The sequence below is a fragment of the Acanthopagrus latus genome, chromosome 1 (genome assembly GCF_904848185.1).
Source record: "Acanthopagrus latus isolate v.2019 chromosome 1, fAcaLat1.1, whole genome shotgun sequence".
Taxonomy (NCBI): Eukaryota; Metazoa; Chordata; class Actinopteri; order Spariformes; family Sparidae; genus Acanthopagrus; species Acanthopagrus latus.
Window position 1 is genome coordinate 18777201 of NC_051039.1, and position 18156 is coordinate 18795356.

An 18156-nucleotide genomic window follows, 5' to 3' on the forward strand; every position below is an offset into this window, starting at 1 on the left:
TGGTTGATTTTCTCTTCATTTTCTACATGCTTTTATTCCAGTCCTTCCTTGACTCTCCCACTGTATGTTTCCCTGGCTGTCTTTTTTGTTCTTGCCCTCTTTAGATCCCATTCTGCAATTCTCTCTCCTCTGTTTTTCAGCCTTTCATCCATTCCCTGCCCCAGTCTGTCCTTCTAAGACTCTCTTTCTCATCCTCTGTGTGTTCATCTCTTGGGAGACGTCACATTGTAGCAGGCATCAGAGGTGAGATTAGAAGGTTAGGTCTTATAGAGGCTGACCTGCACAGTCACAGACAAGCCCCTCAAAGAGAGCGTTACAGTAACAGGGGTTACTCAGTTTACCAAACAAAGGTTTTGTCCTTCAGGCCAAATACATGGCAACTTTTTATAGGATGGGTACCGTGGCAGCTGTAATCCTCTACAGCAACGTTTGTCTAATGCTCCATGTAACAATATAAATGTTTTAATATAATTTTATAGCCTAATAAAATGCTGGATCTCATTATAAAACAATATTAGGTAATAGCTTTCACTAACGTTGATGCTGTATTCACCTCACTGAAATTGGTGTCAGTTCTGTCATATAATTTTATTCAGATAGTATTTTCTGCTTTTGGAAGGTGAGCAATGTGCCATTTGTTCCACTAAACAACCAAGTTGATGGAAATGAAAACATCATCGGTTGTTTTTTCCCACCACATTGGTGGTGCGCGATGGGAGGTGCACCTCTGTTGAAGAGTGTGACGCAACTGGGATGTTGATCAGCACCTTTAAATCTGAGGCCACACTACTCTGCTGGAAAACAGTGACTTGTCCCCCTCAGGGTTTGAAGAGATTCACTACAAATTAAGGAGTTTAAGTATCTTATTGTCTTGATTACTTGTGTGAATGAGATGGAGATCAACGGGCAGACTGATAATCAGACTGTCATAGTGACCCGTGAATTGATCCTCAAGAAAAAAATATTCATTTACTAGTTCATCTGTTCCAACCTTCACCTATGTTCATAAGCTTGGGGAAATGTACTGAATAATGAGGTCATAGAGAGAAACTACCCAAATGATATATCAACTATCTCCGCAGGACTGAGGTTACTCCAGAGATTTGGTGAGAACTTCATGTATACAGAAGAACTCAGAGTAAACGTGTGTAGATCCTTCTGATTGAAGACGGTTGATTACGGGGATTTGGACTTGTCCTGCACACCTCTCTGTGGAGGTATTCTCGGTTCCATTTGGCCCAGGAATGCCTTGGCATTTCTCCTGAGGAGCTGGAGGACATTGATTAGGGAGACAGATGTATGAGCTACCTTGCCACAGCTGTCAAGCACAGATATGTGTGAAAAAATGATGGATGGAGCTATGGCAAACATAGCTGAGAATAACTTTATTTGTCCCCAGATGGCAATTGGTTTCACGGCAGTGAAACAGAAACACACACATTTCAGTACATTTATTTGGCTGACGATTTTATGCAAAGCAAGTAGCAAATATATTGACACAAACCAAAATTGCAAGAGTCATGCAAGTTCATCAGCTTCATTAAATAAGCTGAACTGCTTGAAGTGAACTTGTAAGAAACAATAAGAGCAAGATATGTTTTTGCTGTTGTTGTTGGTTTGTGACTTCTTTCCATGGGCCAAGATGCAGTCTGAAAAGATGAGTTTTTTTATTTGTAGAGTTTCTGCAGTCCTGGTATCAGCAGGGAGCTCATTCCATCATTGTTCGGCATGGACAACAAACAGTTGTGATTTTGTTGAGCAGTAGGAGGGCTGTCTTTGTAGCGATGGAGTCGCCAGTCATTTGACAGAAGAGAAGATTAGTGGAGGGGCTTGCATGTGTGATTTGAACCTGTCCTGGATGAAGGGTAGACCTGAGCCGTTTGCAGCACAGTACCAGTGATTTGAATCGGATTTGAGCAGCCACCAATACCCGTTGCAGGTTTGAGAGCAGCTTTGTAGTGTGGGAGAGCCTGGTGGCACGTGCAAGCACAGTAGTCTAGGTGCGAGACAAGACAAGATCCTGGATTAGAACCTGGTGAGGAACAGACATTTCCTTCTAATGCTGTGGTGCATGAATCTGCAGGAGCATCTTGTCCCGGCAATATTGGCAGCAAAGGACTGTGTCACACCTAGTTTCCTTACAGGCTGAGCCAGGGACGCCACAGAGTTATGACTTCCCTGGAAGGAGGAGCAGCTCGGTCTTGTCAAGATTGAGCTTCAGGTGTTGTGTAAACATCCACTGCAATATGTCAGCCTGTGCACTGCCACGCGGGTTCCAGACTGGGGAAAAGACAGAATTACATTAAAAAAACATCATATAAAGATAAGGTAGACATTCTGAGTTACAGCAGCTAAATCATGATTAAGAATGAAATCATAACCTTAAAATGCAGATTTCGAATGAGAACCTCAAAAAGTTAATTTGTTTTGGCTCATTTATTGAAAGATTGCATTGCATTCTATCTGTTAGTTTTTGCTAATGGAAGTCTTGATAAATAAAATCCTAAATGATTTAATGTACGCCACACATTCAGAGATGCATTTCTACATATGTAAAAGCTTTATTTTATGCAAATTTAAAAAAAAAAAAACTGAATGTAACATCGGCTTCACATTTCTGCAGATTGTCTAACATCGAGGAAGCTGTTGCCCCTGAAAAATACATGCACTATAGAATAATGGCTTCTCTGTTTTAGTAAACATATTAAACTGAGTGGAAAAACACTTAGTGATGCTTTCAAGTGACTTCTTTTGACTTTTATGGCTGCCTCCTTTTATAATTTTAGCTCATGCAGCCGCCATTGGAATGTATTTATTTAAGCAGCATTGCATTCCGTCCCGTACACACAGACATAATGAATAATTTTGATCATTGTCTGTGATGTGTCTTTATGGTGCTTTTATGCCACTGGGTTTAATGAGGGTTAATACCATCTGCTTATTAGACAATACAGGGAGACAGGAAGAGACATGCTCACGCACAAGCTCACTCACAGAATGTGCACTGAAATCAAGTCATTTAAATGGACATAATGGGCACAGCAGTATGAGAATGTGCAGTTACACAGGCTTGGCTTTGCGTGATATGCAATGATGCAGTCAGATGCTTTGGAAACATGCAGAACTCCAGTACAATGAGCACACAAACCGATGCAAACACATTCACACAACAACTACACACAAACATTTCCCACACATCCTATTATGTAAACGGGAAGTCTCTCACTCTACAGAGGAAGTGGTATTAACAGCACAGGTCTTTTTCTATTTCACGCTCCAACCAAGTGTCTAACAATTTGCATCTTCCACCAACACTTCTACATCTGTTGAGATGTAAAACGGGAGGGAGGGGAAGAAGAGAGAGACAGGCAGGGGAGAGGAGTGAGAAAGACTGAGACAGAGCAGAAGTTGAAACAGGAATGGGACAGAAACGGGGAATAAATGAAGATTGGGGGGGGACCAGCCCATGGCGGAAGTGAAGGAGCATGTAAATGCAGCAGGGAAGAGGCTGTGGAGGAGATGATACCATGGGCACCAGTGTGGGATTAGTAGTTCTACTTGATAAAGAGGCGCATGCTTTTTTGTGCAAGGTACTTGATTCAAAGTGAGTTTACATTGTGTGAAAGCTATGTGATGGTTCCTCTCATTTCCCTGTGCCTTTATTGCTTCTTCTTCGCTTTACGTTTGTGTGTTGGTGTTGTGTGTGCAGGATTCAACCAGCCGGCCTGGTGGAGAGGATCCAAGCTATAGCCCAGAACGTTTCCAACATGGCCATCAGGGTGGAGCAGATACTGCAAAACAGTATGGTGCAAGGAAGAGGTACAGCACTTATCATCATCATCAACAGTGTGAAATGCTTTTAACCTCTTATTTTACTTTCTTTTATGTAATGAGAAAAGAAGTGATGTCATGAGTATATGGGTCTGGAAGACTTATCCAAGGCTTGATCTTGTGAAGATCAGCCCTAATTATAAACAACCATATGAAAGATATATTACGCAATTACATTACAAGAACAGTAGATAAGTACGGTATCTACTGTACAGTATTAACACAACATCGAGCAGTCTTGTCCTATTAGGGCTAGGCGCTATGGACCAAAATTCATATCTCAATATTTTTGGGTCTAATTGCGATTGACATTATACAGTATATCTTTGTTTTGGCTAAATGTTCAGCTGCACGTCAAAGCCCAGTTGAAACCCCACTTTTATTAAAACAAAATGCAAAGATGGGGTTTCACCTCACACAGACTCAAACACACCAGCCCTCATCTCACACAATCAGGCAGCTGTGTCTCACACATGCGCAGAATTCTGCTGTATTGCATGGGTGCTGCTGCAGTGATTTCATTCACTGCGCAGACAGATTTCTGTATAGCATTGCAATATACAGGCCTACGTATGTGAGTAACTTGTGAGTAATTGAAGCAGGGTTGTGCAAAGAGTGTTTCAGAGGAGATACGCAAACTGGCGTGGCTTTACAGAGTAAAGGAGCTATGTAGCCCATTATCACATTATATCGATATAAATGCTATAGTTTCAAACTGTATCTCATTTAAAAAAATATTGTTACACCGTCAAAAAGCGATGAACCGCCCAGCCTAATTCAGGTCAATCCTCCTTTTTCAAACATGTGAGAGCACACTGACATTGATGTGCTATTGAACCCCTGTGCAATCTGTTTGTTAAACAACATTGCATTTGTTTGGCAGATGCTTTTGACTTATGTTAAGTAGTTTACAGATTAACTTAATCGAGGTAGAATTGGGCATGCATTGTGGTCATAAAATCAAACATGCACAATTAAACCAGTTAAGGACAGGAGCAACACATGGCAGACACCAAAGTTTAAATGCATTTTTGCATTGTTGAGCTTAAACTGAAGAGCCATCTACCTGCATTGAAAGCTGGAGTTCTGAGTGAATAACATGATTCAGATCTGAAACTATTTTCTTCTTTTTCAGTCGAACCATGGACTCTATCAAGTTATGCAGATTAAATGAGTTCTGTTCATTAGAGAACGGGTGTTGGGAGAGAAAAGAGAGAAAAAAAGACGCATTCAGTGAGCTTCTTCAGTGATGTTCATCTGGAAGTGCAGCTGGACTCTTGCACAGCTGTCAGCTTGTGTTTGAGCTTTGCTGCTGAAACTGATAATGGAACAAAACAGAATACAAACCACATCTTTAGACTCACACTTGCAGAGCAGAGACACAAAAAGTCACAGTTTAAATGAGGAAATGTAGCTTATTTTTCCACTGACATCTTGTTAAAATACACAGGTGAGTGTTTCACTAAACCCTACAAAATAATATAGATGCTATGTCTGAATACTGCAGTAACAAAAAAAAATAAAAGTTACCAAAAAATCTAAAAATTGAGGTGTGAGAGTTCCAGAGCATCTTGGGCATATTTGGCAGCACTTTCTCTTGCTTTGGCTTTAGCTTTAAGGCAAAACCAGAACACTTTTTTAATAAGACAGAAGATAGATTTTATTTTTAGAAAAGTATGAAGATAAATGTGAGTAATCAAGTCATCTGGGAAGCACTGCTGTGCATGTGGGACACTGTGGTCATCTCTTTGTATCTCATCTTCGCATTATTGCTTCCATCCAACTCTGTTGTTTTCTGCTGTCTGACCCTCGCACATTTTTAATCAAAACCTAAATAATACTAAGCTTATGACAACTCTGTACATGGACACACATACGCACACAAACACACACACACAAACACACAATAAAACCCCCATTATAATCATTTTTTTCATACTCTCTTTCCTCACTTTTTCTCTTGAGGGTAATTGCCCAATTCTTTACAAGAGAATAAATGAGCGTTACATCTCCTTTTGTTTTTCCCTGCTGCATCTGCAGGGACGATGGCACACGCCAGAATGAAAACACTGCTGCTTCCTCTAATCACAGATGAATTGAAACACTGCCGGCAGACTTTATTATCATACGGCTCAGTGGCAGTTTATTTATCTTGTGGTCAGGCATCTGCGAGAGGGAATAACAGGGGAATGTGAGAGGGCGTTATTAGAATTTCCTTCCCCTCAAGCACTGACAAAGCTTTTATGTTCTGTCTTGCAGGGACAGGACTCATGTTTTTATCTAGTTAGATGACCACATTGGTAATTGTTCCTACAGTGGCCGCTATTGTAATCATATTTGTAAGCAACGTGTGTCTCTGCATGTGTGTTCACAGTCGATGGAGAAGAGAAGCCCTGGGGAAGACTTATATGGAGTGGTCTCTTTTTCATTAGGCAAATGGAAACAGACACAACCGAGAGAAGGCAAATTTGCTTGTCCAGGGAGAAAGGGAGGGGGAGAGTTTAAAAGATAGAGAAAAAAAAATGATATTGAAGCTGCATTGCTTCTTTACTCAGACAATATCATTCCAGTTCTCTCTCTATCTGTCACTCTGTGCCTGTCTTTCCCTCATATCAGCAGCACAGAGGCAGTTAACTAAGTCAGTGGAGCAATTAATACGGTGAGTGTAGCCTAAGTGAGCAGACATACTCGCTAGCGTAACCCTAGGACTGTTGGCAGCAACGGGAGACAGGCTGTGCTGCTTTGTCAGAGCCCAGTGAATAGTTTAGTGTGCACTGCAGTGGAGCCGATACGGTGTGATGATGCAAAGGGGAAACCACAGGGATTTATGGGCACCGACGGCACACACACGTGGCACAAGCTGGAAGCGATGATGTTAATGATGAGAGAGAAAGTGAATATAACTGCGAAACATCCGCAGGCACGCAGAGAGAAGCCGCTGATGTGAGGTTTGGAGGGGTTAGCCTATCGGTCAAACGAGGTCATGTCTGCAGTCATTTTGGGAAAATTACTTGTTTTAAGAAATAAGACTTGAACTTTTGAGAGTCTCTACCATGCATCATATGCTGCTAAATGAGCTGAGAGATATTATTATGCTGGTTGATTGCTATTGGAATAGTTTTCTTCACTGGAGGATAAATATTCATATTAAAGCCATCTGATTTAAGTGACTTAAGCTAGCGGGCCTTAAGACTAATGAAGCAGTGACTGTGGGTAATGCAAAGGCATACAACTTGACTTTTACTCACAAGAAAGCATATATTGTCAATGCCTGCACCTTTACCCTTTCAAAGAGTTGAATATGATATGAATAATTCTTTACTGAAATGTCTAAAAATGACTAGACCTTTTTTGTATCTTTTGTTGAGTTGTGTAGATACATTTCCCAAATATTCCCAAATGTTCAAGTCTTAAAAAAAATACACAAGTTTACTCATAACCTTGTCTGTCAACATCATTTGAGTCATTGTAACAGAAAATGAAGACAACAACTCCTGTAAGCTACTTACATCTTCTGAGACCCCCAGAGGACCCCTTGACAACACTGTACATTTAATTTGACCTTGTTTTAACCGGTTATTTTTCCTTTATTTATACATCCCAGCTCTCTTTGATGGTTTGACTTGTATGAATTTGATTTGACATTTCGAAATGGGAGTGGATCAAAGTGTGTTGCTTGTCAGGCTACAGGAAATACATTTACACTTCATGACTGAGGGTAAAATTACATGCAATTTTGTCTTTTCAGTACTGAGAGACGGAACCTCAAACCAGTGTGAAGTACCAAGAGACCCCCGCTTTCCAGAGTGTCCAGGGAAAGTAGATGTGAGTGTCTCAATCAGGTGGTTTAACTTGATGAGTTGCATCAGTAAAAGCTGGAATTGCAGTGGTAATTTTCATTTGCTTCTTTAAAAATCTGTATCATATTGGTGCGAGACATTACATGTTGTGATGCAGAAAGATTCATCAGAGATATGCCAAGTTCATGATAATTACAGAAAAAAAAAAAAAAAAAACCCTGATGTAGCACTTCAATTAGATGTATTTAGTTGTGTTCCTGATTTGTGTGTTTCCTTGCAGCCTAGAAGCACATAACCTGCATATAGCCCTGGGGTTTCGGAACTATTGCAACAAAAAATAATGATTGTACATGAACTGCCCTTAATGTCTTTGGTCTCTGTATTCTAACCAGTGGATGCGTGCACGCTGGACATCAGACCCTTGCTATGCCTTCTACGGTGTCGACGGATCAGACTGCTCCTTTCTCATCTACCTGAGTGAGGTGGAGTGGTTCTGCCCGCCACTGTCCTGGAGGAACCACAGCAGCCCTCCAACCCAGCATGTACAGGAGGCAAAGCCCCCAAAGAGACAGGTTAGGGGATTACTCACAAACATGCACTGCTACAAAAAAGACACAATTTAAAAGCTACAATAGACAGGGCTGCAGACACACTTTTTTCACCACTATCCTGCAACCATCCTTTGAAAAATGAATAGATATATGAAAAGCGGTCAGGAAGTGAATGTAAACCATTCCAAAATGTAAATGTTGTTTCTTTACTTTGTTATAACCATCTATAGTTGTTAGAAGTAGATCATATTTAAAGTACCTCTACAGCTGACTAGCGCTTACTCACTGTACACAGATGAGGTGTGTACAATGTAGCACTGTCGGGGAAAAGATAGGGTGCATCCCCCGTCTATAGCAGGTTTACTGCTTACTTTAAGATTTTAAAGTGTCATATTTTTCAAGAGAACCAGCCATTGATAGTGACTAGTGCTGACACAGTATGGCTGTAAAGACTGTAACTATAGTAACGACATGGACAGACATGCCCTGTTTTAGATCCTCCGTTTTTCATTTACTAAGCTATAGTTACGATTATACATACTAATACATACTATTTGTCCCTGTGGTGCCCGTGGAAAGATCCTCCTAAAGATATTTCAACACTGTTAGCCTCGGGCCCTAACTATGGACATGCATACAGTGGGTGAAAGAGTATTGAAAGTATAAACTGTGCATGCTTGCTTATATGCACCACAAAAGACGCAACTAATATAACTACTTACAGGCCATACAAACATAAATGTAACTGAACTTAATGTGCCTACAGCAGTTATTTCATGATCTCTTTTGGGAGCATTCATTAGCTAACTATTTAAACATACACAGGTCACCAAGTATTTTTTAATGATAAATGACTTAATTTTGAAAACAACTATCTCAACAGTATGTATAGACCAAAAGGTAAAACAGAGGTGAAGTCATTCTCCCTGTGATGAAAGAGAGCAGATGCAGTGTGTGGGAGTATCATCTGACTCAGTGTGAGTATACAAAACAAGTAATATATTGATTAACATTTTCAGCCTGGGAAAATAGTTTGAATTATTGTCTATAATTAGGATAGCACTCAAAATATTTTACAGACAAAGACATTTCTTATAGTGGTGAGCTTGACACTATTGAATTGATGCGGCACTGTACATTATACTCAGAGGACATAATACAGATGACATTCAATCTGTTCCCTGCAGAGCTGAGGACCTTTACCTGCTGCTTTATGAACAGCATATTAGTTTCTCCATTTGAAGCCAATGCTTGCACAGGTACCTCACCTTCCAAGGTAGTACTACTCATTGCTCACAACCGAGGAAGTTTAACATTCAACTGTTAGATTTTCAGTTCATTAAGTCATATAAATACAAAACTACTTCAGACCTACTCTATTGTCTGTTGCTTAAAAAGCCCTCATCCAACCTCCCAGAAGGCCACTAGCTTGTTCTGAGTGTACCCAGTGAGCCCAGATTATGTGGAAATACTACAGATATACAAATTAATTGGAGATCAGGACAACACTTTCTTTGGAGTTTCATTAAAAAAATGTGAGGGTTGACATGAGGGTAAAAGAATTTAGCTTATTATAAAGAATGGACTTCGCTGAATTCACCCTCTTCACATTTGTTTCATGTAGCTGTCATATATTTCAAAAAGACTATGTTAGTACAGTACTATCCCCTTCGGCCACTACAGATGATTTGTGGATGTTTTTCCTTTTCATTCTTTCAATATGCAGTTCTTTGTTGGTAAAAAAATAATATAAAAAAATTATTCTTATCTCAGGACATGAATAAAACATGTTACTCGCATGCATATCATTGCCCTTCATATAAACTCGTCATTGTTAAGATTTTCAGTGCTGTTTGCACCCAAACAAACAGCTATTGACTATTCAGCGACCTTAACATTGGTTGCTTCAGTATTTAATGTTTTTGAGAAAAATTAAAACTAAGATCTTCAGGCCAGTAATGGATAGCGAATGGAATAGAGGGAGTAGAAAAGAAGAAACATTTTTTGTTTTTCGTCAGCTGCTTGATACGGTTGTGTTACAGTTTTTACTGAATGAAAATAATGTTTCTCACTCTGTTATTTCCTCCAAATTGTTGCCGTTCATATTTTCAGTTTTAAACCAGCTTTTATAATGACAAAGACAGAAAATAAAAAGTGAACAGACAGGAGTGATTAATGTTGGCCATCTACTTATCAGTCGTATGTTCATGGTACCAATCAAATGAGGGAGAATAAGAGTGCAGACGGTCCTTTTGCTTTAAAGAGGCTGTGCAGTAATAGGAGTTTTTCCCCAATGATACACAATAGTTAACCTTAATCTGACCCTCTTCACTCCCCACTAATTAAAACAAGCCTGACCCCCTCATCATTATCCTCTAGTGTCTGATTTTCTTATTGACTCAGGGGTCATGGAGCAGTGAAAACTTAAATACTTAATTCCCATACACAAACATTTCCAAGACAAACAATTACACACTGACCTAGTGGGAGCAGCTTGTCGTGTCAGCCACACAAAAGTGCGCTGACAAACAGTATCCAGCTGTCTCTCTTTCTTCACAACTTGTGACATGGATGCATGCATGAATAAAGTTGTGAAAGTCTTTCATAGTTCCTCTGGATGACTTTAATGAAGGAACAGTAAATCCACTACTTTGTTTTTTAAATTTTTTTAATATTAAATTGCCTCTACATTAAAATTAACTACTTTGTTCCTCACATTAGTGGCACAATACAGGTGAAAGTGCCCTCTGGGGAAAGCCATGATAATAAGGTCATTAAATTTGGATGTTCACTAAATGAAAAAGGAAAGTCATCACTGCACACACAAATACTAGCTATAGTTACAGTGGCTTGGTCAGCCTTTTACAGTGTTTCTTTGGGACCACAAAGCAATCATAGATGTTATTAAAGCCATGTGTGTGCACTATATTTTGTGTGTATTGTTCCACCTTGCCTTTTACATGTTTATCTGTGGCAACAGATTGAAGTAAAGGAGAACGTCGGTGTAAACGAAGACCGATATCTCCATTTTACCCTCTGACCCAAATCACTAAACTGTGGATTACAGTCTTCCTCTATCTTGCGCACAGACAGTGTAGAGCCAAGGTTGTTCTCATAGGTAGAGAGTCTGGATTGTTTAGAGACTTACCTGCTGTTATAAATTCTGTATATACTTTTCTTTGACAGGCGAAACAAAAGTCAGCCTCGAAATAGTAAAACTAATTCACACGATTCTCTTTTGACACTGTTTTTCTTGAAATACTTCTAAAACAGCAGCGTTGACAAGACAAGTAATGCATCATGCAAAATGGTTTATTCTTTTAAAAATCTTGCAGTTGTTTTCCTGCCTTTGCAGAGAATACATATTTAACCATCACACACAAGAAAAAGTGTGTCTGCATGCACAAGTTACATGAGCTGATGTAACTTGTGCATGCAATTCGTACAACGAATCAGACATTCATGCAAATCTACATTAGCAAATACATTAGCAACTTCATCAAATGAATACTGCTAACACTATTATTATTGCTTATCCCACTTAGTTAAAGCTTCTGAAGCATGCAAAGTGCCACCTCATGTTAGTTATTATGCTATTGTTAGTTATCCTAGTTTTGCCAAGCACCAGAATATTCGCCCATAATCACTTCCCCAGTAACCTCCCCCGGAACGGTGTGAAAGAGACTCAACAACCCACAAATATAACCCACGAATCACATGGAAACAAAGTTATAAACACATTTCACTCCGATCAAAAAAACCTGTCAGTGGTGCAAGGGGAAAAGTCAACTGATCACCAAAGACGGTAGTATTTTATCCATTGGGCACAATAGAGATCTGTATCAATGTTCTTGAGAATCCATCCAACAGTTGTTGAGATATGTCCTATTATCATATACTATTCTCACACTTTCTCTTCACTTCTTTCCATCTCCCCTTTTACTTTCCATCCTTTCCCTTCCCAGGCTGCCTTCCGCACAGACCTCACTGTGCTGCTGGACCAGGTTGGGACAGGAAAGGAGTCCCTTAGCTTCATGAAGCGCCGGATTCGCCGTCTAGCACAGCAGTGGGCAACAGCTGCCAACCGCCTGGACGCCAAGCTGGAACAACGGTGGAGGGACCAGAAGAAGGTGAAAGACAGAGAATGTTGGCTGTTTTTTGTTTCTTTTGACTGTAATCAGGTGCTGTAATAACCTTGGTAGAATGGTGGAGCAAAACAACACAGTTGAACTGAACTTAATGAAAAACATAAACACATATAGCTCAGCTTACAGTATCAGTTAATACCCACTTGAGTATGAGTTTGTACGAGACTCAAATTGATCTACAAATGATTTTACTGCAAAACGGAGGATTCAGGTTTAGCTTTTGATTCAAAGATTTTTAGGCATGACTGCCTACCAAATAAGTATTTGTGCATAAAAAGCTCTTTCAGATGCCTCTCGAGGGTTCTCAGTTTGAATGATGGCAAGAGAAAAATGATAGAGGAGGTAATGATAGGTTGTCATCCATCGCTTGCTGTCTACATTCTTCTTCTGTAATTGGTGTCTAACTGTCTTTCAAAAAAAGCTCAGTAATATAGAATACGAATTTACTGTCGTGTCACAGTGTTAAAGTGTTAAGCCTCATTTTGTTTGGCACTGAAGCGGCACAGTATCGTCTTGGCTACTTCCTGCTTGTAGCCATGCACGCCAAGGGCTTAGTGTGAGAGAAAGGAAGAAAGAGATGCGAGGATGGATGGGGGAGAAGAAACGAAATGGAGAAGAGAGGTAAGAAACGATGATGATGAATGATTGGGATTATGATGAAATGCCAAGCAGTATCAGTGCCAGAGGGAGAAGAATGAGATGAGTAAGGAAGGACATGAGGTGGATGGATGGTATTTTAGAGGGTACAGTAGAATATGGATTAGAAGATTGATGGAGCTGGGGGGGGGCATCTCTGAGACAAGGGAGCAACAAAGACTGGAAGGCCAAGGTGTCATTAAAACTGGTTAATGACACAAAACTTTTCAATTTCAAGGCTTACTTTTCCAAATGTCAAGCAAAACAATATGTAATTAAAACTTGGGGAATCTGAGAAACTTTCTTTGCTGCGTGTAACCTTTCGCTACCCCACATTTTTGGTTTTGTCAGGCCTCCTTACCTTTTACATTTCTCACCCTGCTCCACATAGGCTCATAATCTTTTAGTTAAGACCATAATGATAAATGAATGAGTTAATGTGAGAAGGCAGATCGAGCACACAGTCTCTTTCTTTCCCCAAAAATGTTTCTCTCTGCCTCCATCACTCTCTAAAATAAGTTAACCAGGGTTGGAAATAGTCCTCTGTCACTGAGATTGATGTTGTCCTTTCTTGTGGTGCACTGGGGGGATTTGTTATCCTCTGTCATGGCTCTCTGGCTGCTTTTACTGCCTATATGCCTTAAAACATGCTGTCTCAACAGCAGATGCCCTGGTGTTTGGTAAGAGTTCGCCTTGGCTGTCAAGAGCTGTTTATCATAATAATTATAAAAGGACGTAAAAATGTGTGTGTTTTTTTTGTCTGTGTACGACTGATAATTGGATATCATTGCAATTCAAGCAAAAGGCAGAATCTCATACAATTTTTTAAAAAATTGAAGGAGACATATTATGATCTTTTTCAAGTTTGTTGTTTTATTTTTTTAGATTACCACAAGAAAGGTTTACATGCACGACCCCGCACCATTTGTTAACAACAACAATGAACCCTATCAATTAACCCTATGCCAAAACATTTTTTGTGCAAAATTTGCCATTAGGCATAAATTATTGAAATGTCTGGGAAATAAAGACTACTACTACTGATGAGGCAGGAGCAGTGTTTTCTGTGGGAGAAAGGAGCTTCTTTGGTGCAGACTTTGAAATTAACTTTCACAATCTTTTACATGCACAAGAACAACCAGTATATGAACCACTAAAGGGAGAACAAAACAAAAAGTATTATAGAACTCCCTTAAATCTCCTTCTGCAGCAAATTAACATTTTTTTGACCATTACCCCACTCCCCGAGAGGAAGATTTGCTTTCTTGAAAAGTTTAAAATGAACACTGACTTTAATTTTGAGAAGGAGAACGCTTGTTTGATTTTGATTAACTCTGACTTTAAAAAAAAAATAACAAAAAAAAAAAAAAAAACAGAAAAAACATTGTCTGATGTGAATTAAGTTTGGCCTTGCACTCGTCTAACCTTTGTCTTTGAAAAAGTTCCTTCTTTCCAATAGCAATTTTAGCATTCTGCTTGAGTGTGCAGTCTTTGCAATTCCAATGGGGCTCTGTTGGTTTAGTTCCGTTTCCTTGTTTGGCTTTCCCTTTGATTGTAAGCAGAGTGGATGTTTACTCAGAAAAATAATAAATTAGCAGAGCAGAGAGGTGAGGATGGAGGGGGAAGGATGGGGAAAAAACAAGATTATTCCTTGAATGTCAACAGCATACACAAGGAAAGGACTTGAGAGTCGAAGCAGAAGAGATTTTCTACAGTGAAATATATTGAAGAGATAGCCGTTTGAGAGATTTTATATGCAGTGTCCCGCAGTGAGTGATGAAGTAGAAGCCAGCCTTAGATATTCTGAGGAACCTTTTTTTGTGACTAATCTGCCCATTTCCTCAGTGCTGGTGGAGTTCAGAAAGAATACAGTCAACCTTTTGCTGCACTTCCCTGTCAAAGCTGTTAGACATTTGAAAGCTGATCTTTTTTGGGGGGGTGCCGTTATCAAACTTAATGAAAAGCCTGGGTCAACCCGTTCAGCCATTATAACGTAGCTGATGGAACATTTTGTGTATAACAAATCGCTGTTCTCTTTTAGCGAGACATCAAAGGAGACACATTTGACTAAGCTGTGTTATAATGGAAAGGTTTTGAAGAGACGATAGCACAGATCCAAAAGTACTGACTGTATCCTTTTAACCTGCTTGCAGTGAATTCACTGCCTGTCTGGTGTTAGTTTAACTGTTTCAGCAAGTGAGTTTGTGTGCATCTTTGCGTACTTGGTGTGTGTTGAACAAGCACATTCTGTGTGTTTGTCAGCACATGCCAAACTGTTAATTCCCCTTCTCCCTGCGTCTGCCCTCTTGAGAGTTAATTGACCTCTGACTGATGGAGTGCAGACAGTGTCGGAGACTAATTGGTTATGGAGGGTGAAGTGAGGAGGCCGGTGCAGGGAGGGCGTAAGGAAGAGTCAAAGTTTGGAGATAAAGAGAAGGGGACAGAAAAAGGGGGACGTGAGGAGAAATAAAGAGGAAGGAAGTGTGGTGTGTATGGGCGTCAATGGAGTATGATGGAGAAGGTGAAAGTAAGGGTAGAGCAGTGATGGTTGGCAGTGCCAGCTTGTGTTGCCACCCGTGGCCTTCCATCGGACAGCTGCGACCTTCATAAGGGCCACAGTGCATGAGCGAACAGGGTCACACACTCACGCATGCATACATCGCGCCAGCAGATGCCAAGTTAAGAATTAGCATTCTTCTGTCGTTAGCCTGTTAGTGAAGAGTGGAGCAGTGGAGTGTTACCACATACTTGAGTGCCACTTGTACTCTCCTGCTCTCATATGAAAGCACCAAAGACTTTCCAAGGATTTTACCGAGACACACAGTTGCATGACATGAAACACCTTCACATGAAAGACAATGAATTTCCTTCACCCCAGTTATGTAATCACAGATTTGAGGGGTGGTGCAGGAACACACGCACTTGCAGACGGGCGTTGTAAAGGTGAGCTGGAGAGTGCGTCGTAATCGCCCCCCTCTGTCTCGGCCGGTATCGCAGGGCTTTGTGTTCAAACCCCACGGGACATTAACAGTAGAGAGTAGCTTCAGATCCTTTTGGTGAATCCCCAGAGCCTCCACGCTGAACACACACGAACATCCACACACACTGGGTTCATTGATGTATGTCAGTGTGAAACAAATGCGCGCAAACAAACAAACTTCAAAACCCATCAGCGTGCACACACGCACTGAGACACACACACCATCTGGGAGGAGCATAAGTCCACTGTATAAAGAGCTCCACTCTCTCTCGTGATTCCTGGGGGATGCAGCCGACCGTGATACAGGAGATTATGAGGAAGCACAGTTTTAGCTTTCGACTTCCCATTGTATGGCTTTTTTTTTTTTTTTTTTCCTATTGATTCTTACTCTGTAATTTAAAGGTTTTTTTCTCTGTGGTTGATATGTATCACTGAACTCAACTGTCCACAGTCTAGATTGGTGCAAGTTGCCCAGTTTTGTAAAGCACCCTTACCTCACTCCCTATTAACTTGTGTCCGCGTGGCTGCAGCTTTATAGATTCCAATCCACAGTTATTCAGCTCTACTGCCACTGTGTGATATCTCTCATATTTATTTAGTAGCACTGCTAGGCTGCTGTCAGTACATGAAACTCATCTCCCTCTGTCTCCATTTCTGCGCGGCTGCCAGTGTTTGTGTGATACACCCTCACCAGCACCACAACAGCCACCCAGCCAAGAGAATGAATAGTATTGGCGCCATGAATTCTCGCTCTTGCCATCTGCCACCCAAACTGTAATTAAATTTCACTTATCTTTTTTTATGAAGCAGAAGTTAATAGAGCAGGCTTATTAAATCAGGGGATTTTTCACGCCAGCTGGAGTGTCGCTGGAGCTTGACTCTGCCGCATACACACCATTGTCCAATGTTTAACACACGTTTTGGACATCAGTAAAACGACTTAAGCAGTTGTTCTTGTTGTATACAGCTCTACTACAAAATAACCTTCCATCACTTTACCGCACTATTGTTAAGTCATTAAATCAGATATCATAACTAATATTTATTTCTCTCTCCCTGTCTCTCTCTCTGCTCAGACAGAAAAATAACAAGAGTGCAAAAATCAATTCATGCATAATCCTCTTCAGGATCATAAACTGTACGATGTGTAGGAATGTACATTAGTGCAATGTAGCTAATGTGTTATGATGGAGAGGGGAGGAGAGTGCCCACTCCTTAAAAGCTCTCTGATATTTGTAATCATTACCTCTGCAGTCCACAGCTGTGAAGGTACAGACATAAGACGCACACGCACTTACATACAATCACAGAGATGGAGACATATTAAGCAGCCAGAGTCAAAACTTTCTGTTCAACTCCACACAGCTGGCCTTAAGCTCATTATGTTTGTTGCATGGAGGTGTTCATGCTGCGTTAGTTAATCAGGATTACTCAGCAGAGCAGCGTTTGGACATGGCTGTGTCTAATCCGCTGTGAAAGGCAATGTGTTGCTCATTTCTCGGTGGGTTGCACTGATTATGCAGTGGCGAGGTGGACATGCATGACGGAACTGTATCCTGTAAGTGCAAAGTTGTATGATAGCGCAACATATTAACTATGATAATTTCCTCATACGTATGGTAAGTTTTGTTTTTTTTTAAACAAAAGGTGATTTCGCCATTGGGAGCAAAAGCTTTGGGGACAGCAGTAATCTGTATAGGCATATGTTGCATATGAAATGAGTTGGACAGACAAGTCCATAATGATAGATTTCTACATGTGCATGCTGTTTCATTGGACCATGAGGGGATAAGTCGCCGGGGATTTCAAAGAATTACTTTTCAGTTTCCATAATTTTCTTTTGGGTCTGAAATTCTAATGATTTTAATCCTCAAACTCATTAAAACAGTTTGCACTGCAGCAGCTTAACTTTCAAGGAGCTTAACTTTACACAGCACACACACATAAATAGTATTTTATAAATCAGATTAAATTATATACACATTAACATTTTGTGCGTATATAAGCCATCGCTTCATAAGCAAGATATCTAAGATCATGTAAGTTAAGTTATTTTAACAGATCTACTGTATATTGTGCTGAAGAATGGACGGATGTTTTTCAGGCTTCTTATCTAACAGGACACATACACTTTGTAAATAGAACTAATGATGTTTTGAGTAGGGGCGGCTGTAGCTCAGCGGGTAGAGCAGGTCGACTAGTGATCGGAA

The 18156-nt window shown here is 40.3% G+C and overlaps 2 protein-coding genes across 8 annotated transcripts in view; one reads left to right on the plus strand and one right to left on the minus strand.

Annotated features, from left to right (window-relative positions):
* The window catches only part of LOC119026695, a 1024654-nt gene that overhangs the window by 589664 nt on the left and 416834 nt on the right, over positions 1 to 18156 (minus strand). The gene's annotated exons all lie outside the window — the stretch shown is intronic.
* LOC119026502 (alpha-1,6-mannosylglycoprotein 6-beta-N-acetylglucosaminyltransferase B-like) overlaps positions 1 to 18156 on the plus strand; it is a 120302-nt gene that overhangs the window by 49470 nt on the left and 52676 nt on the right. For all 6 annotated transcript variants that reach the window (XM_037110959.1, XM_037110951.1, XM_037110966.1 and 3 more), the window contains exons 4-7: positions 3710 to 3819; positions 7580 to 7656; positions 8024 to 8203; positions 12148 to 12312. In XM_037110959.1, coding sequence (XP_036966854.1) covers positions 3710 to 3819; positions 7580 to 7656; positions 8024 to 8203; positions 12148 to 12312 — 532 coding nt within the window. The remainder of the gene's footprint in view (positions 1 to 3709; positions 3820 to 7579; positions 7657 to 8023; positions 8204 to 12147; positions 12313 to 18156) is intronic.